Source organism: Zootoca vivipara, chromosome 7 (genome assembly GCF_965207765.1).
Source record: "Zootoca vivipara chromosome 7, rZooViv2.hap1.1, whole genome shotgun sequence".
Lineage (NCBI taxonomy): Eukaryota > Metazoa > Chordata > Lepidosauria > Squamata > Lacertidae > Zootoca > Zootoca vivipara.
The window spans coordinates 92,149,381-92,174,761 of record NC_142590.1 but is presented as its reverse complement, the minus strand read 5'-3'; the positions used below and the strand labels follow the sequence as shown (position 1 = coordinate 92,174,761).

At 50.7% G+C, this 25,381-nt stretch overlaps 1 protein-coding gene across 4 annotated transcripts; it reads right to left on the bottom strand.

Annotated features, from left to right (window-relative positions):
* Positions 1 to 1,603: 1,603 nt before the first annotated feature.
* Positions 1,604 to 24,209, bottom strand: HM13 (histocompatibility minor 13). 4 transcript variants are annotated; one of them, XM_060277385.2, is made up of 13 exons: positions 24,003 to 24,209; positions 20,704 to 20,802; positions 17,653 to 17,735; positions 15,644 to 15,732; positions 14,824 to 14,951; positions 14,324 to 14,449; positions 13,378 to 13,435; positions 11,100 to 11,183; positions 10,312 to 10,348; positions 9,916 to 10,018; positions 8,573 to 8,658; positions 5,015 to 5,192; positions 1,604 to 2,177 (listed from the first exon to the last, which is right to left on the bottom strand). In XM_060277385.2, the coding sequence occupies exons 1-12, from the start codon at positions 24,183 to 24,185 to the stop codon at positions 5,042 to 5,044; spliced, it is 1,227 nt and encodes a 408-aa protein (XP_060133368.2). In that variant the 5' UTR covers positions 24,186 to 24,209; the 3' UTR covers positions 1,604 to 2,177; positions 5,015 to 5,041. The 4 variants fall into 4 exon arrangements, with proteins under 4 accessions (XP_060133368.2, XP_060133369.2, XP_034979089.3 ...); XM_060277386.2 differs by having other exon boundaries at positions 14,824 to 14,909; XM_035123198.3 differs by lacking the exon at positions 5,015 to 5,192.
* Positions 24,210 to 25,381: the final 1,172 nt, after the last annotated feature.

The following is a 25,381-nucleotide window of genomic DNA, read 5'->3' as shown; positions in this document are numbered from 1 at the left end:
TGGGAAGTCTGAAGTGTTTGGGAACAAATGGATCCCCCCCCCCCAAAAAAAAGCAAAGGGGAGAGAACATGGTAAGAAATTACGGAGAAGTTTCCCTAGAGTGAATGAAAATGATGAGCAGTAGATTCAGGGCAGATATTATTGGTGTAGTCAAAAAATAGACTTGAAATGCTCCTTGCATAGTTTTGCCCCTAGCAACAAGTTTTTGTCTCAGCAACAGGGTTACCTTAGGAACAGACTTCTTTATTAGACATGCTTTGAAGGAGAGGCTGCTACTCTGCCCAGATGGCTGAAGAGCAGAGAGGAGGAATGAGAGTTTTGCTTGATTTTTCCTTAGGCCAGCAATTGTAGAAATTGTAAAGTCAATTTACAAGCAGAACTGGAATGGGCGAGGTGTTTATTCCCAAATAGGAATTCACCAGCACATGAACTGAACTGAGAAAGAAGATTCTGGAAGACTTTCTGGGTGACTCTGCTGAATGGAAAAGGAACCCCAAGGATTGGCATAGTGCTCTGACTATTTAGCCCCACAGTCTGTGGAACTTGCTGCCACAAGGTATCTGGTGAGGGTTACTGGCTAAATTCTAAGTTTATTTGAAGATTCATACCCAGCACTCAGATGGAAAGACCAGGAACTACTATTTCTGTGGCCAGAGACAGTGAATTTTCAACATTTGCTCTCCCCAAACTGGGCGAGGAGGAATCAGCCCTCCCTTGCAGGTTATATGCCCAGCATGGATGGAGAACAGCCTTCCCCATCCTGGTGCCCCCCCCTGAAGTTTGGGACTAGATGGGCACCCTTTGGCCTGATCAGATGCAAGGCTCTTCTGCCCCCGCTAGGCTAGGAGGTCCTCCCCATCTGAATCCACACGTCTAGCCTTGTGCCATGAGCCTGGCAGGGCACACAGCAGTGGAACCCCCTGGCCAACATACTCCCAATCCATTTTGTTCCACAGCCCAGTGGCAGACCACATGCCCCAATGTTCAAGCCCTGGTCATCTCCTGTTGAAAAAGGGAACTTCTTAAAAAAATTCTCAGACCAGGAGAGACTCTTTGTGGCCAAGTAATTCCAAAAAGGCACCCTTTTCTTCTCTCCCTCTGCCAAATCCGAGATCGGTTTGAGAGGCTGGCCCGCCCTGCTTTTTGCGAGTCACTGATGGCCGGGAGAAGCCCCAGCAGCTCCTTCAGGCAACCTCTGCTTGCACAAGAACATAAAAGTCTGCTGGACCAGATACCTCTGGGGAACCAGGAAGCAGGATTCAACACAAGGGCACCTCTCCCCCCTCCTGCATTTTCCAGCATCTGGCATTCAGAAGCAGGGCTGCCTCCGACTGTGGAGCGCAGAGCACAGCCATCCCGGCTAGTAGCCATCAATAGCCTCCTCCTCCTCCTCTAAGAATTTGCCCAATCCTCATTGGAAGCTATCTAGTTTTGTGGCCGGGGCTGCCTCCTGTGGGAGAGAGTTTGATAGTTTAACAGTGCCCCATTGTGGAGTTCCCTCACTCCAGATCCTGCAGACCCTGCTCAGATCATTCATGAGTCAACACACCGTCCCAACCGAGTCCAGTGACCTCGTGAAAAAGACACTGCAGAGTCCATCCTGGTCCTTCAATAATTTTTTTTTGTTTTGTTTCCTTTTAATATGAGAAGAAGCAAATCCACAATACAAAATTTAAAAATCAGCTCAGTCTCCCTTTCTCTCCCCTCCCACCCCACCCTCCCCGTTTTCTTCTTCCCACCAAGACAATGAACAGAGGTCAGGGGAGTGGGCGTCCAAAGGCAGTTGGCGGAAGGGGTGAAGCTGCCTTCTTGCCCCCACCTGCCCTGTCCTCTTCCTCCCCTGGGGAACAGGAGGAGCTGCAGGCAGGCAAGGAGGCAGGCAGGCAGGCAGGGAGGGAGGGAGGGAGGGAGGTCAATATACGGCCCCCTCCTCCTGCTTTCCACCCACTCCCTGCCTTGCCAGTCTTCAGACAGATGCACACGTACAAACACACATGGCTGTTACACGATCCAGTTGCCTTTTAAAAAACGAAATTCACTTGCGATGGGGAGACGGGGAGGGCGGGCGGCCAGCAGACGGAGCCCAGCCCGGCTGAGTGTCCCAAGGTCATTTCTCCTTCTTCTCTTCTTTGGCATCCCCCGGGGGCACCTCCTTGGGGCCAGAGTTCTCCTCGTAGCTGGGAAGAGACGAGAAAGAGGGAGGGAGAGGGTGAAGTCGGGCTCACCACAGGGCGGGCAGTTGCCTTCTCGGCAAGAGGCACAAGATTTAGCTGGGAGCTCGGCTCTGCCCTGGGAGACAAAAACTGCACGCAGAGTTGGGGCAAGGGGCAGAAGTTCCCAAGCACAAAAGTCAAAAACGCCCCTTCATTTTCTGAAACCAAAACTATTAGCCAAGTTTCTAGCCCTTAAGGCTCGGAGGAGAGGTATAGAAGCTATGTGTGCAGGTTCTGCAGAGAAGTGCAGCTGGGTGCTAGGAGAGGAACTACACTGGGTCTACCTACTTAACTATAATTCCTGCATTGCAGGTGGGCTGCACTAGATGACCTTCAGGGGTCCCTTCCAATTCTAAAACTCCATTATTCAATACCTTTGTCCCCTCCCCATGCCTTGCAAGAAAAGGCAAAAGGAGCTTAAGAAGCTTGAACTGTTCCAGAATTCAGACCTTTTTTCTGGGGGGGCGGGGGGAGGTGATGGATTAGAGTTCCCCAGTGACATCATATTTTTCATGCAGAGAAGGGACACCCCTGCCCTCCTATTCCCCCCCCCCTTTGAGAGGTCGCAACTCTGCACCCTTCCCTGCAGTTGAAACGTGGCCTCTAAGCCAAGGCAAGATTTCGCAAGTCAGGCCCATGAACAAAACTGTAAGAAACAAACCAAACCCCTGTGTTGCAAACACTGAAGTGAAACCAAGAACAGAGCAACACGTGGCCAAAAATACGAACGAACAGAATGTATTTACAACATATGTAATGTTGCACTGCCCCGGCAAGGTTTCGCAAGTCAGGCCCATGAACAAAGCAGATACTCAAACAACACAGAGTTGCAGCAACAAACAGACAACACGGTGATGTTGGCGAAACAATGAAAAGGTAAACCACCGTAAGGTGCAAATATTAAATGTATAAACAACCTTCACATATACAAGAAGATTCAAAAATGTATACAAAAATCTCATGCTCGAAGTCTTGAAAGTCCAGTATAAAGTGCAACAATCAAGTCCGATAACAAAGTGCTATGATGATCATGCGTTCTTATCTCTTCCCATACGTTCTTATCTCATCCGACGGGCGGCCAGCTTCTTCCCCGTTTCACAGGAACGGACTTTCAAGACTTCGAGCATGAGATTTTGTATACATTTTTGAATCTCCTTGTATATGTGAAGGTTGTTTATACGTTTAATATTTGCACACCTCACGGTGGTTTACCTTTTCATTGATACTCAAACAACGGCAGCCGGGGATGGATGGGGCACCTGAAGCAGAGAACTAATTCTTCCGGCTTCCCTGGCTCTGTTTTATGGGGGTGGGGGACAGGAAACAGGGGACAAGAGTGGGGAGGGCTCCTAGCAAGAGGGAAAGAAGCACACCCAAGGAATCCCCTCAATGTATCAACAGCGTCTGGGTGGATGTGTTCATTCTGCTGCACCAAGTGGGACAAGGGGAAGTCACGGTGGGTGCAGCCCTGTGCCAGCTCCACAGCAGGCTGTGCCAACGGCTGAGGGCGCCATTTTCCCGTGCAAGCCACGCCGGAGCCAACAAGGCTGGGCAAGGGTGCAAGGCTGCAGAAACTCCCTGCTGGGTTGTGTCCGGGGCAGCTTACTGTGGAAGGCACGCAAGCTGCCGCAGCAGCAACCTCTAGGAAGAACTGCCGGAGCAAAAAGTCAGTTGCAGGAAGACCCGAGACGAGATGCATGGAAGTGGCTTTGCTTCCACCATCTTCCGTCTCGAGGATTGCAGGGGGTTGGACTAGATGACCCCTGGGGATACCCCATAAGCTCTAGGATTCTATGACTGGAAGCCTAAGCACAACCTTTTCCCAGGCCACTGGAGGGAGGGAGGGCACCCCCCTACAGGTTTACAAGTGTCCAGTCCCCCATCTACCAAATTTGGCTTGTGGGAGCTAAGGGAGAGAAGAATCTGGCCCACTGGCCAAGCCATAGGAACCACTAGTCCTTCACGCTCCTGAATGCCAACTCTGACCAGCAGCAGCAGCTCTCCAGGGTTCCAGGCAGCCCTCCTGCAAGATGCCCCTGGGATTGAACCTACAACACTCTGCATGAAAAGCAGGTGCTCTGCCCCGCAGCTAAGGCCCTTCCCTCCGAGGCGTCTCCTGCCCCAGCTTCCCACTCCCGATCTGGCCCTCGGCTAGCTGTATTTCCATGCCACCTCCTGGCAGAAACAGCCTCAGTGACTCCCCATTTCACTGCTGGGTCCTCGTGCTGTTTTTATGGGCAAAAATCTGGGGCTCGGGGCCGTAGCCAATGCTAGTCCTACTCAGAGCAGATCCACTGACATAATAACTCCAGTCCATTTTAATGTTTCTGCTTTCCATATATATAACTTTAAAAAAAACACCAAATAATATTGACTAGCAAAAGCTCTGCCGCATTCCCAGAAGGATTTTCTGCAGCCCTGTCTGCAAGGCATTAACCCGTGATGCTTCTTCCCCAGCCGTGGACCAGCCAGCTGTTTTGGACTACAATTCCCATCAGCCCCTGCCAGCTCAGCCATGCCCCCATAAGCCCTAGCACCGTATGCCTGTGCTGACTGGGAACTGTAGTCCAGCCCCCCTGGAGAGCACCAGGCTGGAGACAAAAGACCTAGGTGCAACCAGCACATTATGGGGTGCACTTCTTGGTGCGTGGGAGGGGGGAAGGGCCTATGGATCCCTTCTGGGCATGCATTTGCAGAAGCTGCCAACTCAAAGGACCAAGACCCTCCCTTCCTCCTCTGCCCCCCCCGCCACCCCCCCCCTCCGGACAATGCTGGGGTCTAAATCTTGGATCTCCCCCTACCTGGCTACACAGGCAGGCCTGAGAGAGCTACATGGCGCTGGGGTTTTGCTGCCGGCGTCTGTGGGAGCAGGACAGTGTCTGCTGCATGGAGTCAGCGAGGCTGGATGGAGACCCGGAGACGCTAGGGAAATGGGTGAGCCTTGGGGTATGGGGCAAGATTTCGGCAGAGGATTCGTAGCTGCAGGAAGAGAGACACAGACAAGGCAGAGGCGGGAGAGGAGGAGAGAGAGAGAAAGGGAAAGGCTTAGGAAGGCGGCAGGGAGAGCGGCTGCAAAGAGCGAGATGGCACAGAGACGCAGCTTCCCCCCTCCTCACCTGGCTCTACTGCCAGGGCCAGCATGGCCAGGCGAGAGATGGAGAACCACCCAACAGAACACCCCCAGCCCTAGCCCCCCACCGTTGTTGCTATCCATCTGTCCTGACAGACAATGGAGTGCACCTCCAAGGGTGAAGTCAAATCATTTTGTTGGCAAATCCCCAGGGTGCAAGCCAGGGCAGTGCGGATGGAAGTCCTGGGCTGCCCAGATGACAAGCCCCCCCCCTCTCAGCCTCGCTAATATGGCCCAAAGGAAAGCAGAACGAGACATTTGGCCCCAGCTTGGCTGCAGGAGTTGCCAGAAGGCGGCAGACAAGGCGCCATCCAGCCATCTTAGGGACTCCACTCCAGATTTGTGTAGGGTTTGCTTTTAGATGCCCCACAATGCAGCAGAGGTTGAGGACCAGAGTTTTCCTTCTCCTAGATGGGCTACCTTGCCAGGTGGATGAGCACCGTCTGCCTCTACTGCTGCAACCCCTCTGTCCCAAATACAGGGAGGAACGGAAGGAAGGAAGGAGGAGATGCCAGTAACCTGCTTGGCTCAAGAGCTCCCTGTCAAGGAAGCAAACCAGGTGGTGGGAGAGATGAGGAGGAGGAAGAGGAGGAGGAGGAGCACCAGGCTCAACTGGTGAAGATGCAGGGAAGAAGGCCGGGTTGCGGGGAGGGTGTCTTGCCTGAGGGCCCTCAAAACCTTGTAGCAGGCACTGCTCCACTGCTGCCCAGCTGAGAAAAGGTAAGAGTGGCGAGGGCAAGGAGCCCAGGACCAAAGGTGGGACATGGCAGCCTTACTCTGAGCCACAAAGCAAAGGCATTCTGAACCTTCAACGAGATGCTGCCCGGATCTTTGTGCCCACAGGGACCTGTTTCTCAGATACAGTTCCATTCCTGTCCAAACTTCTCTCTTCAAGGAAGCTCAAAAATCACTGGAAAGGGGGTTGAAAGCAATTCAAGCCCCCCAAGCTATGTACAAATGTGCCCTGTGCTTCTGAGAAACACTTTGGCTTGGGTTTTCCTGTCCGATGGCGAAAGGCAAAGGCCAGCCCTGAAGAGTCCCTTGGGCCTCAGACACATGGAGCTGGCAGGGACCAGCAGCCAGAGCTAAATTGTTCAGACACTTGATGCAAGTTTTAATCTGTTTTCAGCCTATTGTTGTTTTAACTCTTTGATCAACTTATTGTTGCTAATTTTTCTTCTTGATGACTTTCTTTTTTGTAAACCGCTTTGACGGTGTGGGTGTTTTAACAATCAATACTGTATAGGTTCTATGAAGCAAAGTAAATAAATGGCTTAGTGGGTGATCTCCCAGGTATAACCACCATCAGTTCATCGAGGGCCTGCAGGGCAAGATATCAGGAAGGACCCCAAATTCCTGCCACTGACACCCTCCCTCCTTGCCCCAGCCTTTCATTCAAAGCGACGCAGGCAAAAAATCCAACAACGGCACACCAGAAATCCTTCAGGAATGGCTTGATCAGAAGAAAAGGCCCCCGGGGGACTGAAGGGGGCAGGTACCCTCCGCAAAGCTTGCCCGGGGTGAAGGTCAGGGTGCCCCCCGAGAGGTGCGAGGCCAGCTGCCGTGCCGCGTCAGACCTGTCAGCACCCCCAGGAACCGGCTGCTCATCAAAGCCACCTGGAAGGGAGCCGAGGGAGGCCGCACAACACCTGCCGGGATTCCTGGGGTGGGGGGCCCTTCCTCTCGTCACTCTCATCACCAGTTCCTCTTCCTCCCCACCCCCCTCCAAATCCCACAGCACTTCCAAGGAGGTGGGGTGGGGAGAGGCACTCAAGGACTGGCACAGAACCACACAACTGCTTTTCCACATCCGCAGATTTCGCTGCCAGCCACGCAGGGACCCCGCGGAGGCACTCGGACCCCTTTGCAAACCTGATGCGGAAATGAGGAGCCTGACCCACTTGTTCACCCCCCAGTAGTTGTTTGGGGGGGACACCCCTAAATCACGGGAGACCCAGGGATTTGGGGATGAATGTGTATTTATTTGTGGGAGGCTGGCTGCCCATCACAGAGGGACTATGATTCCAGGTGGCTCCAGCCCAAGTAGAAGCAAGAACTGACTCAAAGAAAGTGTCTTGGCTTGTCGTCCAACGCCTAACCCAGCATGTTTGAAAGCTAGCAGAGGTTTAAGGGGAAGGATTTTCTGCACATGTTCAGAGGCACTCCTCTACAGTTCAACATGGCTGGATCTAACAAGGCCCTCTTTTGTAACCTCCCCAACACTCAGGCCATCAGCGACAAGTTTGGGTACCCCACAACCAGGGTCCGCACAACGGCTTCACTGCAGATGAGCAAAATACACACCAGGAGGGTTAGTTTGGTCAGAATCGAGTAAACACTTCCAGATTTAATGCTAAATACATTACTTATGGCAAATGAGCCACCATAGCTGCTAGAGGGCCATGAAAATTTGTGTCCTGGGCTTTTTAGACTCGTCATGAGCTATCTAAAACCAAAAGGGTGCATTGGTTGCCAGATGTGAAATAGATTGGTATTATTTTCAGCTCTCCTGCCCCACTATTAGCTCGAGGCTGCAGCTTCCTGCCCTTTGGGGTCCTCCCACCCTGTTGAGCTGGGGAACAAGGAGCAGGAGAGGCAGGCAGAGCCACAAGACGCCGACGCCCCCCCCAATCCTGCCCAGAAGAATCCCAAACCGCAGGTGCCTTGGCCACTCCTGGCATCTGTGCCACTCTCAAAATGCTTTTACTGAGCACAGGAGAATGGGAATGCTTATGCTGCAGCAGATGTTTTGGTCCACCCCCACCCCCACGATTTCCCTTTGGGGCATCTGCTTGGCCACTGCAAGAAGAGGATGCTGGACTAGACGGGCCACTGGCCATGACCCAGCAGGTGCTTCTCGTGTTCTTAATGATCATGCTGGCTGGGGCTGATGGGAAATGCAGTCCAAAACACCCGGAGGGCACAGGCTGGCAAAGGCCGATTCACAGATGGGAAAGGCAATAACCAGCTGATGGGATGAGGACAGAGCGCCTCCAGCGTGGCAGTGGTGGCATTCAGCTTTCTGGCTCGACCCAAACACTCACAGGGGAGAAGAGGCTGGCTGGACACATCCTCACCTGCACCTCCTTTCAGAGGCCTACTTCACACTCTGAAGACTGTCGGAAGGAAATAGGAGCTGACTCAGCTGTGCCCCATTTCCTGCAGAGTCCCCCAAACCAGCTGGATCTCGCCCTCGACGGCTGCCGTGTGGCCGCAAAGCACCTCTTACCTGAACATCTCTGCCACTTCTCCCTTCACCAGAGCCACCAGGAGAGGGAAGCCGATGCAGGCCGGGACCAGGTAGAGCAGGGCAGGCTGAGAGGGGGAAATCAAGGGGGGGAGTGTTAGGAGGGAGAGACGGGGCTGGAAACGGGGTTTGGGAGGCAGACACGGGCTGGGGCAAATTAGGGCACAGAGTGGAACTACAGGGGCACAGCGTTAGTGTGGAGGGTGAGGCTTGCCACACCGAAAGTCCGTTCACCATTTCACACTCACAAGTCTAACAAAGTTGGAAGGTCAAGGGCAGAGTTACAAACTGACCACAGGGATTGCAGTGGGCCTGCAGGGGGGGGGGGGGGTCGGAGCTGCCAAGCCAAAGGCACCGAGCGGTTTAAGTGTCAGAGGCAGACCCCTGAGCTGGGCCTAAAGCAACCCTTCCTCCAGATACTTGGGGCAGCAATTCCCACCAGTCCTGGTTGGGGTTGGTGGGAGTCCAGCCTCACCTGGAGGCACCAGGAAGCTAGAGCTCAGGCCTCACGCAGGTGCAACAGGCCATGGGCGAGCACTGGCCTCTGGGGCCAGGCAAGCTGCTCTTCTCAAAATACTCGCCTTATTTGTGAAACGGATCTGGGTGAAGCTTCCGACCAAACATTATTTTCAGTTGGTGGGAGCCGTTTGACAAGGGAACGGACTACCTCAAAAGGTGGTGGGCTCTCCTTTGCTGAAGGTCTTTAAGCAGAGGTTGGATGGCCATCTGTCCTGGATGCTTTGGCTGAGATTCCTGCATTGAAGGGGGTTGGACTAGAGGACCCTGGGGGTCCCTTCCAAAGATGAAATTCTGTGTTTCTGTGAAGCAGATCTCAGCTAGCACCAGGGAACTTTCCAATGCAGTGCTCCTTGAGGGAACCAAGATTTGATTCAACCTCCGTCATTATCGGCCTGTCTGGCAGAGGGTTCTTGGCTGAAGGGAGATCACCATCTGCCTTCCCCCCTCAGGCAATGAAACCCAGAAGAGGGTCACCTTCCATGCACCCTTAGGTTGGGACAGTCCTCTCCTTTTCTGGCCAGCTGGGTCACTGGTGAGATGCCCAGAGGCAAGCCTTCGCTGCTGTGTGGGGAAGTTTGCTTAGAAACCGTGAGCTCTGCACCTTTTACAAGGGAGCAGCTGTGTGTCCAAGCAGGACATCTAGCTATCATGATGCTGGTGGGCTGCTGGAACAGTGCCAAACTCCCCATTTCTCATCTGCCCCCTCCCCTTTTCCACCTCCAATTCAAAGAACTTCCTGCTTTCCCAGAAGAGGCAACCGGCCGTTGCAGGCAGGTGGCCTTTGGACGCAGGTAAAGGCGGCTCACCTGGGCGTGTTTGAAGATGTGCATGATGAAGATGGTGATGCCCAGCCCAAAAATATAAGCCACGAAACTGGTGTAGAAGTATGTGTGCGTGTTCTTCTTGAGGCTGAGTCAGGGAAGGAAGCAGAAGTGGGCGTTACGGTGATCCAGGGGCAGGAGAAGATTCCCTAACAGGCCACCCAACCCCATGAACAGTGTCTCAAAGAAGCAGGCACAGAAAGATGCCATCAGGCCACAAAGGAATGACCAGCGAAAACCTGCAGGGCCCTTGTTCCCTACCCCACCCTCCAGCAACAGCTGCTCTTGCTCCCAACTGGCATGTTTTCCAAGAGCAGACATGTTTTCCAAGACCAGTGGTGCTCTTTTCCACATTCACCGAGGGGCAGGGGGTGGACTTACCTGATGTCAAAGCGCAGCAGCAAAGCAATGAAGATTCCTGGTTTGGGTTGAGTGAAGAGAAGAGAGCAGAAGAGTTGTGGTTAGGGCTACAGAGAGGAGGCTGTGCCAGGCACCCACCCACTTAGCCACACTGCCCTTCTCAAGGCTCCCTGCTCCTAATATGATCTGTGAGGCCGCAGCACCCCCTTGTGGGTGAAAGCAGTATCGAGGCGACTCACTGGGACCTCTGGCAGGGATAGACCAACAGGTCATACAGCTCTTAGGAAAGGGAAAAGGAACAGGAGAGCTCTGCTGGATCAGGCCCATGGCTCATCTAGTGCAACATCCTATCCCACACTGCAGCCAGCCAGATGCCTGCAGGGAAACCCTCAAGCAGAGTACAAGCGCCAAGTGCACCCTCCCCTCTTGTAGTTTCCGGCAACTGGGGGAAAGGGCTATGTTTTAGCAGAGGCTGGAATGGAAACTTTCGACAGGATAACTCACCTGCCAATCTTCTGATGTCAAAATAGGGCCAGGTGATTGGCAGGTGGGTTATTCCCTCCCACCTCCAGGGAACTGGCCTATGGTCTGCCTCCTCCCCCTGCCCTTGCTCTATGGAATGTGGAATGATGATAAGATGACTTTCTAGTTCCACTCCATTTCTCTGCTAAGCTGCCTCCCCTCGCTCCAGGGGTGCAGAAGCTGACTCCTTCTTTCCAGCATACAACCGAGAGCAGCAGGCGAGAGCCAGAGGGGCCGTCCCATTGCACAGAACCGTTGCATAGTCACACACTCCCCGATCACCTTACCTGGGATGACAATGTCCCCCAGGCCCAGCATGGCAAAGTTGTCAGCTTCCAAGCCTCTCTCTAGAAGATCTTGGGGGAAAACCACTGGGAGAAAGGAAAGAGGGGAGAAGCGGGGTTCAGCCCATGGCAGGAGAGAGAGTCCAAGTTTGTCATCCAAAGGCTACGGCAGGTTTGCTTTAAACACACACCGGTGCCTCTCCCGGTGCAGGAGGCAGCTTCGAAACAAAGCACACACAACACATTACTATTAAAACCATTTCATGTTGAGGAAAAGTGAGGCAAACCACAGACTGACAGGAGATCCAAACAGGCACCTTTTCTGCCCAAACCTCCTCACAACAAAGCTTCATCAGATGGATCTTGCACTTTTCACAAATGCTAAGAGAGAGGAAGGGGAATAGGACCAATGCTCTGCTCTCCTGGGGCTACCTCTGCTGTGGCTCTGCTGCTTCTAATCTCCCATAAACAGACGCACCCCAAGTATGGAAAATACCAGTCAGTCCAAGCTGGCAATAGGGAGAGAGGGGTGCTCAAAGCATGTTGCATCCAATCTCGGAAGGTCAAATCCACCACTTTGGCCTGGAAAGATACAGCCGAGTTGGTGCAGGACTGGCTAAAAATGCCGCTGCCTCACCTCTCTCAACAGCCACCCTTGCGCAGTATATTGCCACAGTGATCCATGCGACGGTCACCTCCAGGCTCGATTATTGTAATTCGCTCTACACAGGGCTGCCCTTGGAACTGACCCAGAAACTTCAGCAGGTGCAGAATGCCACGGCGAGGCTCCTTACAGGGCTCTCGCCGCAGGATCATATCCATCCAGTGCTATACCAGCTGCACTGGCTCCTGGTAGAGTACAGGGTCAGGTTTAAGGTGCTGGTTTTAACCTTTCAAGCCCTATACGGCCTAGGACTTTCGTACTTACGGGACCGGTAATGCCCCACGAAGGACCTTAAGGTCCACAAACTATAACACCTTGGAGGTCCCGGGCCTCAAGAAGGTTAGACTGGCCTCGACCAGGGCCAGGTGGAACACTCTGTCGCAAGAGACCAGGGCCCTGCAAGATTTTTGACATCTTTCTGCAGAGCCTGCAAGACGGAGCTGTTCCAAGGGGCCTTTGGTCGGGGCCCAGTCTGACCCCCCCCCTCTTTTTTTGTTATAACACCCAGGATGCAAGTGGCCTCCCTAACCCTTTCCACCAGCTCATATAAGACCAGCACAAACAGTTGGGCCTGGTGAGCACTCAATGCTCCCATCCCCTATAGTTATAATCCGTGGGTTGCTGTTTGATTTTATTCTGCTTCAAATTTGATTTTAAGCTGTATTTTAATTGATTGGTTGATTTATGTTTTTAATGTATCTATTCTTTGATGTTAGGGACCCAGGTGGCGCTGTGGTTAAACCACTGAGTCTAGGGCTTGCTGATCAGAAGGTCGGCGGTTCGAATCCCTGTGACGGGGTGAGCTCCCGTTGCTTGGTCCTAGCTCCTGCCAACCTAGCAGTTCGAAAGCACGTCAAAATGCAAGTAGATAAATAGGAACCGCTACAGCGGGAAGGCAAACGGCGTTTCTGTGTGCTGCTCTGGTTCGCCAGAAGCGGCTTTGTCATGCTGGCCACATGACCTGGAAGCTATACGCTGGCTCCCTTCGGCCAATAATGCAAGATGAGCGCGCAACCCCAGAGTCTGTCACGACTGGACCTAATGGTCAGGGGTCCCTTTACCTTTACCTTACTTTGATGTTAGCCGCCCTGAGCCTGGTCCTGGCCAGGGAGGGCAGGGTATAAATAAAATTTATTATTATTATTTATTATTATTATTATTATTATTCCTAAGGTTGGCTAGGATGGGATCGTGAACACCCAAAACAGGCAGTGGCCCTAGACGACAGGCCAAGGAATGAACTCTCTCTTTCCTCGCTGGGCTAATATTGCTCAGTGGAAGGGGTGGACCAGATCCCACCACCAAACTTTTGACAGGTGGGCGGGGCTGCCCAGCAGTCACCTGACACCAAAGTGAACATGGCAGCGAGCCTATACCTGCCTCTCACACCTGAGGTCAGGGTTGGGGCAGGAAGGAGTGCTTTTGAGGGAAGGGGCATCACAGGCCAATTCAGGACCTCTGTTGGCTAGAATTAGCCCCACAGGATGGAGGTTTCACATACCCTGCTCTACAAGAAAGGCTTTCTCTGTTGCTCAAGCTGCAGCGTGGCTCAGTTAGCCACCGCTCATGCCCACTGCTCCTGCCGCCAAAGGTTTTTTAAAAAACCCAGGTACTCACATTTTATGGGCGCCTCAAAGGACTTTGCGACCGTCACCATAACGTTGGTGCCAAAGACCTAGAGAGGAGAGAAGAACGGTGTGAAGGATGATGACTGCGGCTTAAGCATTCACCCCACGGCACCCACCCGACGGAGACCAGGCCTTCCTTAGGAGAATAACTGCCTGCAACCAGGAGTGGGGCATCCAGCGCTGTGGGACACTCTCCCAGAAGATTCATAAGGAATCCTCTCCATTAACTTCCAGGCATCTCTTGAAGACTTTTCCATGCTGAAAGGCCTAGGCAATTGTTCAGTGTTTTCTTGAGCAACCGGTTACTTTAATGATTGTGCTTTCCTGATTTTAACATTTTTCAAAACGTATTTTGATATTGCTGTACGTAGTATTTTCTGGTGCACAGCAACATCACAGAGCGTCCAACGAGGGCTTGGCAGAGACCAGGGTTCGAATCCCCACTTGGCCATGAACCTCACTGGGTGCGACCCCAGAGCAGCCACTGCCTCTCGACCTAGCCTAACTCACAAGGTGGTTGTAGGGATTAAAGGAGGGGGAGAACCATGAGTGCCACCTTGAGCTCCTTGGAGGAAAAGCCTGAATATGAACGTAATAAATAAATAAATAAATGAGAGAGAGAGAGCTGGTAACACAAGAATGCGAGAAGCCACACGGTGGCATGCACTCACTCTGCCACAGATCCCCAAGGAGGAGCCAGTGTGGTGTAATGGTTTGACAGGGACCAGGGTTCCAATAAGCGCAGTGGGTGACCCTGGGGCCCAGTCACTGCCTCCCAGCCTACCCTACCTCAAAGGGTTGTTTTGAAGATAAAACGGGGAGGAGGAAAACGATGAACACCACACCTTAAGCTCCTTGGAGGGAAAGTGGGATATAAATGCAATAAGTGGAAATAAAGTATTTAGAGAAACCCTGAGAAACCAGCACTTGCTTACCCAGAAGACATCGTAGACGAAGAGCCCCCCGAGGAGGATGCAGCCGGTGCTGACGTTGTTCAAATGCAGCAGCTCCACCCCGTTGAGAGAGAAGGCCAGGCCAAAGAGGTTGTTGGCAATCCAGTGCTGGGAGAAGGGCAGGGAAGATCAGCCCACAGCATATTTATTATTATTATTATTATTATTATTATTATTATTATTATTATTATTATTATTATTATACCCTGCCTTATCCCCTGCCAGGCACTCAAGGCGGCTTACAGATAAAAATAAAAAAGGTAAAAACAGGGGGAGGGAACCATCATTAAAAGCAATTAAACACTGCTAGGGTTAATCTCTTCTCTCCCTCTCCCCTCCCTCTCTCAAATCTATTAAAAACATAATTACAATAAGAACAGCACCAGCATAGCTCACCCCCCCTTGCCTCCCCCCCCCCGCACACCTAGAATTTTAGGCAAACAGAAAAGTGGTGCCCAGGCTTTGCCAGGTGCTCGGCGTACCTTTCTCAACAGGTACCAGACTCCAACGACGCTGCTCATGGCCAGGCACACGAGGTCCTTGGTGTCGAACTCGTAGTTGACAATCTCTGCAACAAAAGCCACCACGTCGTTTTCACCTCTATCAGCCTCTTTTAATACAAAGCAAGAGTAAGGGATAGGCAGCGCCCTGGCAAAGAGCTAAGAGAACCGACACTTGTTTTCACACCTATATTATGAGCTCACGAAGCTGACTTAAGACAGACCGCTGACCCACCTAGACTGTTGAAGGTTTGCAGGCAGAGAGAGACAGAGAGACAGAGAGACAGAGAGACAGAGAGAGAGGGAGAGAGAGAGAGATCTTACCCAGCCCCACTCTCCAAAATCCAGTGAATGGAAATGGTGGATCTTGCAAATAATGCACGCTGCCACTGAGCTATGGGTTGGGGGGTGGGCCATATGCTCTGCAAGCAGAAAGACCCACTTAAGAGAGGTTTTAGATATGACTGTATGTAGTTGTTTTATCTTTGTTTTAATTTTTTATTATTTAAAGCACATCATTCCACAGGTGTATGCTGCCTGTGTGGGCGTAGAAACAGCAACAGCGGGTGACGACTGGAAGGCAAGGGCACCCAGGACACTTGCCCAGCATATTGGCCATATTAAAAGAATTAGAAACTCCAGGGAGACCCCGCTAGCCAAAGCAGAAAACTGCAGGCAAGGCTACTGATGGCCTTCAGGTTGGGGAAAATCAGGAAGCAACAGGCAAGCCAGGGGAACTGTAGGATTTGCACAGAATGTGTTTCAGGAGGGAGTTCAAGCTGGCTGGCAGAGAGGGACTTACCTTCTTTACTTTCCCCAGAGCCCTGAGTGAAGAGAAGCTGGTACTGCTTGTTGGGGAAATTGACCGGGAAGATTTTGTTCATCACGGGGCTGAAATCAAGAGCAGAGAAGGGACAAGGTGACTCCTAAAGAACCATGGAGAGAGGAGGGCAGTGGGGTGTCACCCACTAAGCATTCCTGCCGGCCTCAAGTTCAGCTCAAAAGTCTTCAATGAGTGTTGCTTTAAAGTGCCTAATGCACAAACATGTAGCAGAAATTGAGCCAAGCTTGTAAAGAGGCACACACAAAAATTGGCTCCAGGCAAGGAAGTCTTGCAAACCATGGTTTCCTTTTTCCCTTTTTGTTGTTGTTTAGACGTTTAGTCGTGTCCGACTCTTCATGACCCCATGGACCAGAGCATGCCAATCCTGTCTTCCACTGCCTCCCGCAGTTTGGTCAAACTCATGTTTTCCCTTTAGGGACCTGTTTTATACTTGAACGAAGTGGGCTAGTAACCTGTGTGAAGTTATTCGCAAGGCTGGACTAAGCCTAACCCCCCCCCCCGCCATTGCCTTTAAGGACAGGCCCAATGACCCCCTCAGGGATGTCCTTATTCATGACAACCAAATAATACGGGAGGAGGTCATGTTAAAGAGCTGCTACCTGTATGAAGAGTTCCCAGCATCATCACCAGTCCCACGCAAAGAAACAGCTAAAAAGGGAGGCTCAATATTAAGCTGACCCAGAGAGCTTCATTTTGAATTTGGTAAGAAACAGCCGATTTATCAGCTGCACTGTGCATCTTTCATTTGAATCCTGATGGGGCCTGGTGGGAAGGCGGGGGGCAGGGCAGGTATGGATGGAGCCTTATTGCCCCCAAAGGCAGCTAAGGTGTTTGTTTGTTTTTGTACTGAGATGCGGAGACCCTGGAATCGACCACCAGCAGCTCCTCATTAAAAGTTGTGTTCAAAGAGCAGGTATGAACTCCTTTTTCAAGAAGGCACAATTTGGCAGGGATGCCATTATAGATGCCAGTGTTATCCTGCTTATTGGGTGTGGAGCATTTGTAGAACAGTGACCGTTTCAACAAAGATACAAAGCCACGGATTTAAGCAGATCCCTTTGCCAAGGAAACATTTGGATTTGCCTCTTCACCCAGTGAATGGCACTGCAGACTGCTGAAGTTCATTGGCCAGGTGTGTTACGTTCCCGTCTCCCATGTCAGAGGGAAGGAGAACACCCTGAAAAGGGCACTCCCAGGAGACACTTGAAAAGCACTTCCTAGTTTTGCTTGCGTGGCTTTTCCTTGCCTGGAATGCACCCTTCAACTCTGATCATGCCCGAGTTGGCAATATAAAAAACAACAACACAACTCAATGCCCCATGCCAGCCGGGATGGAGGACAGAGTGGCAGTAGAAACTAGGCTTCTGCATGAATTGTTCCACCCACATTTGCTTTTGGTCCCACCCACCATGTGGCCTTTGGGAGGCCTTTGGCACGTGGCCTTTGGGAGGAAATGCAGCCCTCAGTGTGAAAAACCCTGAGCTGCAGGGTCAGAGCCATGCTGCCAAGCTCTAGCTGTGCTAACAAACCTCTGATCTCATCCCTTCTCCTCCTCATCCTGAAATGTTAGTTGGTTCAAACAGCGGAAAATAATTATATAGCTGAGGGATGGAACAGTTTTGGAAGCAGACAACTCTGGAATAATATTTGCTAATAGTGTCCACTGGGAATGCTCCAATGTCCCAAAAGCAATTTCTGAAGAGATCTCTGGCTTCGTTTGTTCTGGAGCGAGAAATGAAGGGAAACTTATTGAGGGGTGTGGAGAGAAGGAATAACCCTGTAATGAGGAATAACTCTACTAGATGAAGCATCCCCAGCACAGGCCCTTTGATTTTGCTTTAAAGAAAAATGCCAGCTAAGTTTAGGCTGTTTTGCTGCAACCAGGAGGGTTCCAATTTCTTTTTCTTTTAAATGGAATTGCAACACACACACAGTATTCAAGCCATCTGCCGTTCTCCTTCTTTTACCTGATGGTGTGGGAAAGGGCAAGGATCCCCAGGACAAAGAAATACATAGAGAGCAACAGGTTGATGTATTCTTGAGAGAATATCTAGAAGACAAGAAAAACCAGTTAGGTTGAACAACCTGCTTTCTAACTATGCAACGTGTCAAAACAGAGGAAGAACATCCCGGAAGTGTAATTACTGCTTTTAAACTTTCACATCTAAGCCAGAAGGCCATGATTTTGCTTCCTTTTAATTTCTGACAGGTTTGAGCAGCTCTCTCCAGATGTTTCTGACTACAACTCCCATCAGTATGCGCCGACTGGGGCTGATGGGAGTTGTAGTCAGAAACATCTGGAAGGCACCAGGTTAGAGAAGGCTGTCTTATGCCAGACCAGGGGGTCTTTATGTTTAGAGAGTTGAATGAATTTTCATTACAAGGAAAATTATTCTAAGATTTATTTTAACTTTCTCAATATTCCAGCTGACGAAGAATAGTCGAAACAGGGCCTTGTCCTGATCTTTACTGGAATTTATCTTTATTTGCCTTCAACATTGGGATTGATTCCCATTTAAACTCCGCATCACATCAATAAAACCTTGTGAAGATTTTTTGAAATCCATCTTCTTTTGGCCAGAGTTCTTGCAATTTATCGTTTATTTCTAGACCAGGGGGTCTGACATAAATATGGGGGTGCATCATCTCTGCTCAGTATCATAGCCCAGATCAGAGGATTTTCTTCTCCCCTAGGGGAAGTGTGTGTATTCTTTTTCATGAATTTTCTAACAGCGCTGCCTCTAAAGGTTAATTCTGTGCTGGTGGGGAAGAAGTTCTTGACTGGAAAAACTCTGTGATAATTACAATGAAAGCTTTCTAAGCTCAGAACCAGGAAGCAACTGTTCTTTGGTCACCTTCATCACTTTTGCGGTTGTTCCTCACAAAGGCCTCCATTCTCCTGACCTCCAACACAGCTTATCTGCGCATCTCTAAGATACAAATGCTGTGTGGTGAACAAACAGTCACCCTGGAAACACCGATTGCCAGTTAGAATTATTCCATTTCCTTTCCTGCCGGTACAGGCTGTGATGGCCAGGTTCCCAAGGCTGGCTTCATCTGGCAGAAAAGCAGCAGGAATCCAGGATGTTAACAATCTCCTAGGCCAATCCATCTCGCCTATGACAAAGACCTTTCTATTTCGGTAGGCATTTTATGACTTTAGGATAAATTTCAATTTATTTTATCCACTGTATGTGGAGAGCCAGTGTGGTGTAGTGGTTAAGAACGGTAGACTTGTAACCTGGGGAACCGGGTTCGCATCTCTGCTCCTCCACATGCAGCTGCTGGGTGACCTTGGGCTAGTCACACTTCTCTGAAGTCTCTCAGCCCCACCCACCTCACAGAGTATTTGTTGTGGGGGAGGAAGGGAAAGGAGAATGTTAGCCGCTTTGAGACTCCTTCGGGTAGTGATAAAGCGGGATATCAAATCCAAACTCTTCTTCTTCTTCCTGTAATCCAATTGTATACCTGATAGAAATTCCGGTGATTCAGCGGAATGCAGTTAGAGTGAAATGAAATTATATATTCCACCACCCATTTGCACTTGAAATGGCTTAGGCAAGTGGTCGCATGAAGGTGCCTTCTACAGCTCCATCTCACCCCTGGCATCTCCAGGATCCCTAGCAGAGGTGCTCAGCCTTCCTACTCCAGAGATTGGGGATGGGGAAGAATTCAGCACCAACCAGAATCCAAGCCAGAATCATGACTTCTGGTGGGAATGGAAGCATGTCAGTCTCTGCACACCTTCCACACCCAGAGGTTTCCAATGTCCCAAACAAGAAGATCAGCACCCACTCTGCATGCAACCACATCAGAGGAGGCAATCTGGACTGGCATGGGGAACCATGCTAGGCTTTGCCTTGCTCCGAGGTTTACTGGATGCCAGTCAGGAGAACAGCACTGGGGCAGTCTCCCCAGGCCTGGAGCACATTGCAAAACTCATTTCATGCTGCAATCCACTCTGGACTTTTACGGGAGCTAAATGGATCTATCTTCCCACTTCACCTAAACTTTTCAGAGTGGAGCTTGGACGGTACCCGCTGCGTGCAAAGCAGATGATCCACCACTGTGCGTGGGGGAAGGGAAACAGGCAATGCAGCAGATCAGATCAGCTCCACTCACTAGCCTTTCTGACTAGTACTGGAGGCCCTGCTCTCTGTCCCATCCTGTGGGTGGTGAAGCTGATCACCATGGGCAGGGATATGCAAACTCGGCCCTCCAGATGTTTTGGGACTACAACTCCCATCATCCCTAGCTAACAGGACCGGTGGTCAGGGATGATGGGAAGTGTAGTCTCAAAAACATCCAGAGGGCCGAGTTTGCCTATGCCTGAGCAACGGAGCCATCTTGGTTGTTGTGGAGCCTGGAATATGGAACACAAACACACACATACCGTCAAGCAGGGATGCACCAGGCGCCATCTTTGCCTTTAGACAATGGGTGGATTTTTTATTTACTTCGGCTAAATAAAGCTGCTTCATCTTATTAATTTTGTCTGGTCTGCCACTTTTAGATATTTCAGTTTTTTAAAAACATTATCCTGTTGTCTCAGTTGACATTTCAATGGTGCTGCTTTTATCGTTCCATTACACTGCTTTTAATTCTGTGATTTTGTGTTTCATCCACTTTACCAAGTACAGAGTTTTATGAAATCCTGAATAGAAAGGCTGGATAAAATAGCTTAAAGCTACAATTGTCCCCCCAGTATATTACACAGTTTGTACAAGCAGACCCTCCTCTTATGGGAGAGGCATACCCAGCCTTTTCGAAAGCTGGAAACCTCGAGCTGGCAGATGCAGGAAATGAAAGACCACCTGCAAAATGCTCAGCACCCCACAGCTCCTAGAGGCCCGATGGAGACACCACACTATTGCGAATACTTGGGACAGGAAGGTTTCTGCCACTTTCCCCCTCCCCAGGAGCGATTCTGCTTCCTCTACACCCACAAAAGGGAGAGTTATTGGGTTAGCTGTCAGCCGGCAGAAGACTGCAATAAGATCCTCAGTGGTTTTACTTACTTTGAAGAAGAGATAGAGGCCTAAGAGGGTGCAGCTGGCAACGATAGGAAAGCGGGCAGCATCTCGGCTGGTAATGGTCTCTGGCATATCCGAAGCATTCTAGAGGAAAAGTTGGTCAAATGTTAGCCCCTTAGGGCGGGAAGGATACCTTATTCAGAACTCTAGAAGCAAAGATATTAAGAATAGAAGAAGAGCCTGCTGGAACAGGCCAATGGCCCATCTAGTCCAGCATCCTATTATTCCCTTAGATGCCTTTGGGAAACTAGCATGCAGGATTCAAGCACAAGGGCCCTCACCTCTCCTGTGGTTTGTAGCAACTGATGTTCAGAACCACAGCATTGCCATCGCGGTTGGTAGCCTTTGATAGCCCTCTCCTCCGCCAAGAATTTGTCCAATCCTTTTAAAAAGCCATCTAAATTGGTAGCCATCATTGCCTCCTGTGGGAGCCAGTTCCATAGTTTAACTATGCATTGCATGAAGGAGGACTTTCCTGTACCTGTCCTGAATCTTCCAAGATTTAGCTTCACTGAAGGTCCACGAGTTCTAGTGTTACAAGATAGCCCATCAGCCTGGACAGTGACCAATGTGCTCTTCCCTATTTCCCGCTGGAAGCAGAACAATTGCAATGTAGGGCAGATATTGCATTCACTTGACCACATCTGCTTTTACAGCCCCCAGGAAACTTGAGCAATGGGGTTGCCAGGCACACTCAGAGGCAAATTAGTTTCCCTACTGGAATCCGTCATATGGAAATTTGCTCTGATACACTCACACAAACACATTTTTTATTGTTTTACAGCTTCTTGTTCTGAAGACATTTTTGTGACAAATATCTTTCGATGCAGCACTACATGGCCAGTTGAGGTACCAGCCTGCAATTATTTTGGCACTTTTTAATACGACATGGTGGCTCAATCCACCTGCTCATCAGAGTGCTGGGGAAACCTGTTGTTGTTGTTGTTGTGTCAGACCTGAAATAGTCTGTGGACAGCTGGCATCCCTTCCAAAATTCAGAAAGGGAAACTGAAGGAAGTTGGAAGAGAGCAGGTTCCCCTTTTGTTTCCAGGCTCATAACACCTGTGAGTATGTTTGCAAGGCTGAATTATACCACCTCTAAAGAAATTAACATGTCTGACCATCTTGGGCTGGAGCCACCAACCGATTCCATGACTTTATTTATGCCTGCGCCCTCCCCACAGATTCCAGCACTAAAACAACAGAGGTTAATTATGTATCAGTTGAAGTATTTCCTTTGTCTTAAAACTGATTCCTGTGAGCCTCAGTGCACGAATCCAAGATTACCCATATAGAAAGGTGCTAATGTAGCATATGCAAAACATGAATTCTCTACAGAAGCAGCTCCCCAGCACACAGCTAGCCACAACTGCCTGCCCAAGGAAGCACTCAAGCATCTAAGGAGGAGGGGCATGCTTTCCACTTTGGCCCTGTTGCCTGCTAACACGTCAGTTGGCCTCCTTCCTTCCTCCTTCCGTCCCAAGTTCTCCCCAAGGTGCACACTCAAGAGCAAAGGAACAAAAAGTCCTGTGCTAAATAGGCCAATGCTACTGTATGTAGCAAAGTGACTCCTCTTTCAACTTGGAAGGGAAGAAATACTTGCTGGAGTGCATGCTTTTCACACACACCGCTCCAGGAGATACCAAGGAAAGGAGACAGAACTGCTGGGGTAGAAAATGCAGAGCTAGATGGACCAATGGCCTGATGCAAAACTCAGGAGGCAGCAAGGGAAGGGTGTGTGTGAGAGGTAGGCTGCTTTAGCTAAGATTCCTGCATTGCAGGGGGTTGGACTAGATGGCCCTCAGGTTCCCTTTCCATTCTACAAGTCTATGATTCTATGCTCTGGACATGCCCAGAAGTAAAAACAAAAAACATTAGACAGGGCACCTAATTGCGGCATGTGGGGAGAACATGCCATCACCACACTACATGTATGCAAAGATGGTCCTGCTTTCTAACACAGGCATTGGCACACAGAACCACAGAACTATAGCTGGCTATTCAGGCACTGGGAGGAAGCAAAGACACCTGCTGCAAGCCCATAGACTGGAGGGGATGTCAGGGATGATAATAATAATGATGATGATGATGATGATAATTTATTTATACCCTGCCCTTATACCCTGCCCATCTGGGCAGCTTCCAACAAAAAGATTAAAAATACATTAAAACATCAGTCATTAAAAACTTCCCTAAACAGGGCTGCCTTTAGGTATTTTCTAACTGTCAGGTAGTTGTTTATCTCTCTGACCTCTGATGGGAGGGCATTCCACAGGGCAGATGCCACTACAGAGAAGGCCCTCTGCCTGGTTCCCTGTAACTTTGTTTCTCGCACTGAGGGAACCGTCAGAAGGCCCTTGGTGCTAGACCTCGGTGTCCAGGCAGAACGATAGGGGTGGGGACGCTCCTTCAGGGAGTCCAACAGCACAAGAACCCCACGAATGTAATGTCCCTCTGCTCCCTTCTCACCATGTCTCTGTGCACAAAGGCTCCACTTAGCCACCATGGCTAACCACGGCCAACGGCACCAACCTCCTTCACAAGAAACACGGAATCTGCTTTGACAGCGGAGCAGGCTCTCTCAGAAGGGGGTGGCCTCTCTTCCGCCAGAGGCTGGACGTCCACCTGGCAGGGGTTCTTCAGCGGCCAGTCCTGCATTGCAGAGGGTTGCGCTGGATGGCCCTTTGGGATCCCTTCCAGCCCTATGATTCTATGGGAAGCTAGTCAAGCCATTTACCAAAGCCTTTACCGAAGGTGTCATGGGCTTTGAAGACACTCGAACTCAGGACACAAGGGAGAAACGTGTTAAGAGGATGGCAACTCCCATCCGGAAACCAATGTCCCCACTGTGGAAGGCCGTGTGGGTCCAGAACTGGCCTCCACAGTCACTTATGGACTGATGGTTAAAACCGTGTTTCTGAAAGACAATCTGACTCGGCTATGAGTGATCGCCAAAGAAGAAGGAGTCAAGCCATTAGGTCCACCTGGCGCAGTACTGCCTGCACTGACTGGCAGCCGCTGGGTGGAACTGCAGGCGGGGGATCCTTCGCAGCCCTACCTGGAAATACCGTTTTGGGTGCACTGAGCCGGGCCCCCGTTTTGCATGCCAGGCAGATGCTCTACCCAGCGAGAGCTGTGTCTCCCCCTCAAGACCCGCATGTCTCGTGGAGTTCCGCCGAACCATGGCGGGAGTGCGCCGCGGCCTCCCACCTCAGAGAGGGAGGGGGTCCTGCCGGCCGGCCGGCCTGCCTGCCCTCGCCGCCCCCCTGCCCGCCCCGCCTCACCTTCCCCTTCGCGCAGGAGACGGAGCGCAGCGCCCCGAAGAAGATGGGCAGCAGGGCCATGACCACCAGGCTGCCGTAGGCCAGCGCCATGCCCTCCGGGGTGGCGGGAGCCCGAGCCCCGGCCGCCCCGGCCGTGGAGGCGTCGCCGGCCCCGCTCCCGTTGTGCGCCTCGGCCTGCTCCATCGTCTCCAGTCCCCAACGCAGTCCGCACTTCCGGCCCGGCGGAGGCTGCCTCGGCGGCGCCCAGGGACACGTTCCCTTAAGGAGCCGGAAGTGCGTCGCGTCGCGTGCGCGGACGGCGGGTGGATGGGGGCGGGGCGACCGGAGGCCCCGCCCCTTGGATACGGCGCAGGGCCTCCCCGTTGCTAAGGGAACCAGGCGCACGGGCCTGCATCCCTCTTTTGGGGAGGGGAATGGAAGGATGCTGAAGGCGGAGGGAGGCCCCTCTCTCGCCTGTCTTCCGTTTATCCTCGGGTTTATTTTCAGTTATTATTGTTATTATTGCAATTAGTTTTTATGAATTGTATAAAAACACACTGAACACATTTATTGAAATTTGTAAAAAATACAGGAACGGTTACTATCATTATTACTAATATGATTTATTAACTCTATACACTGCTCTTCATTTGAATAGCACACGTCGGTTTACTGTATAAAAGCACAGAAAAACAAAGCGTAGCAACCACAGCAACCATCCCAGAAATCTCTCTCGTTTCATAGCCTTTGTATTTGTTTGTTTGCACGTTTCATAAGAGCTATAGGTTGGCTGGTTGGTTGGTTGTTAAAAACAAAAACAAAACACCCAACAACACCTCAAAGCGGTTTACAAAAAGATAAAACCGGAAAATTGGGGAAAACTCACAACCCTACTTTAAAACATGCAAAAGTTCAAGTATTAAAACAGATTAAAATTAACTCGACTTTCGAAGTATCTGGGCAGGCTTGTCTAAGCAATGATGTTTTTAGCAGGTACCGGAAAGAGAGCAGGGAAGGGACCTGCTTAATCTCAAGAGGCAGGGAGTTCCAAAGTGCAGATGCTGCTGTACTAAACAATAGGGTTATAACAAAAGTGAAACAGGTATTCTGTGGCACCTGCAAAAGTGCCGATTTCACCGATCGAAGCAGTCAATTGGGAACATGCAAGGCAAGGTGGACTCATCCACACTGTCTAGTTTTTCTTCTTTTTTAATAAGAAAGAAACCTGTCCCTAATAAATGAATTTGGAAGGCTGCATTGCATTCTGTATACAGTGCACAGTTCTAGCCACCCAGGCACAAAAAGGTACTGTAGAGGCATAAAAATTTGGAAAAGTGACCCCAAAATATTCAGTAGGCTCTTGTCTGGGTTCCCAAACTGTGGCCTGTGAGCGTCATTCC

Bases quoted from the DNA above. Each gene is read 5' to 3' on its own strand.
- HM13 (XM_060277385.2), bottom strand. From the start codon at position 24,185: ATGGAGCAGGCCGAGGCGCACAACGGGAGCGGGGCCGGCGACGCCTCC. The intron at 15,733-17,652 runs GTAAAAGAAGGA...TCTTGATTTCAG, and splicing joins GCCCTTTCCCACACCATCAG to CCCCGTGATGAACAAAATCT. The intron at 13,436-14,323 runs GTAAGCAAGTGC...TCTCCTCTCTAG, and splicing joins TCGTCTACGATGTCTTCTGG to GTCTTTGGCACCAACGTTAT.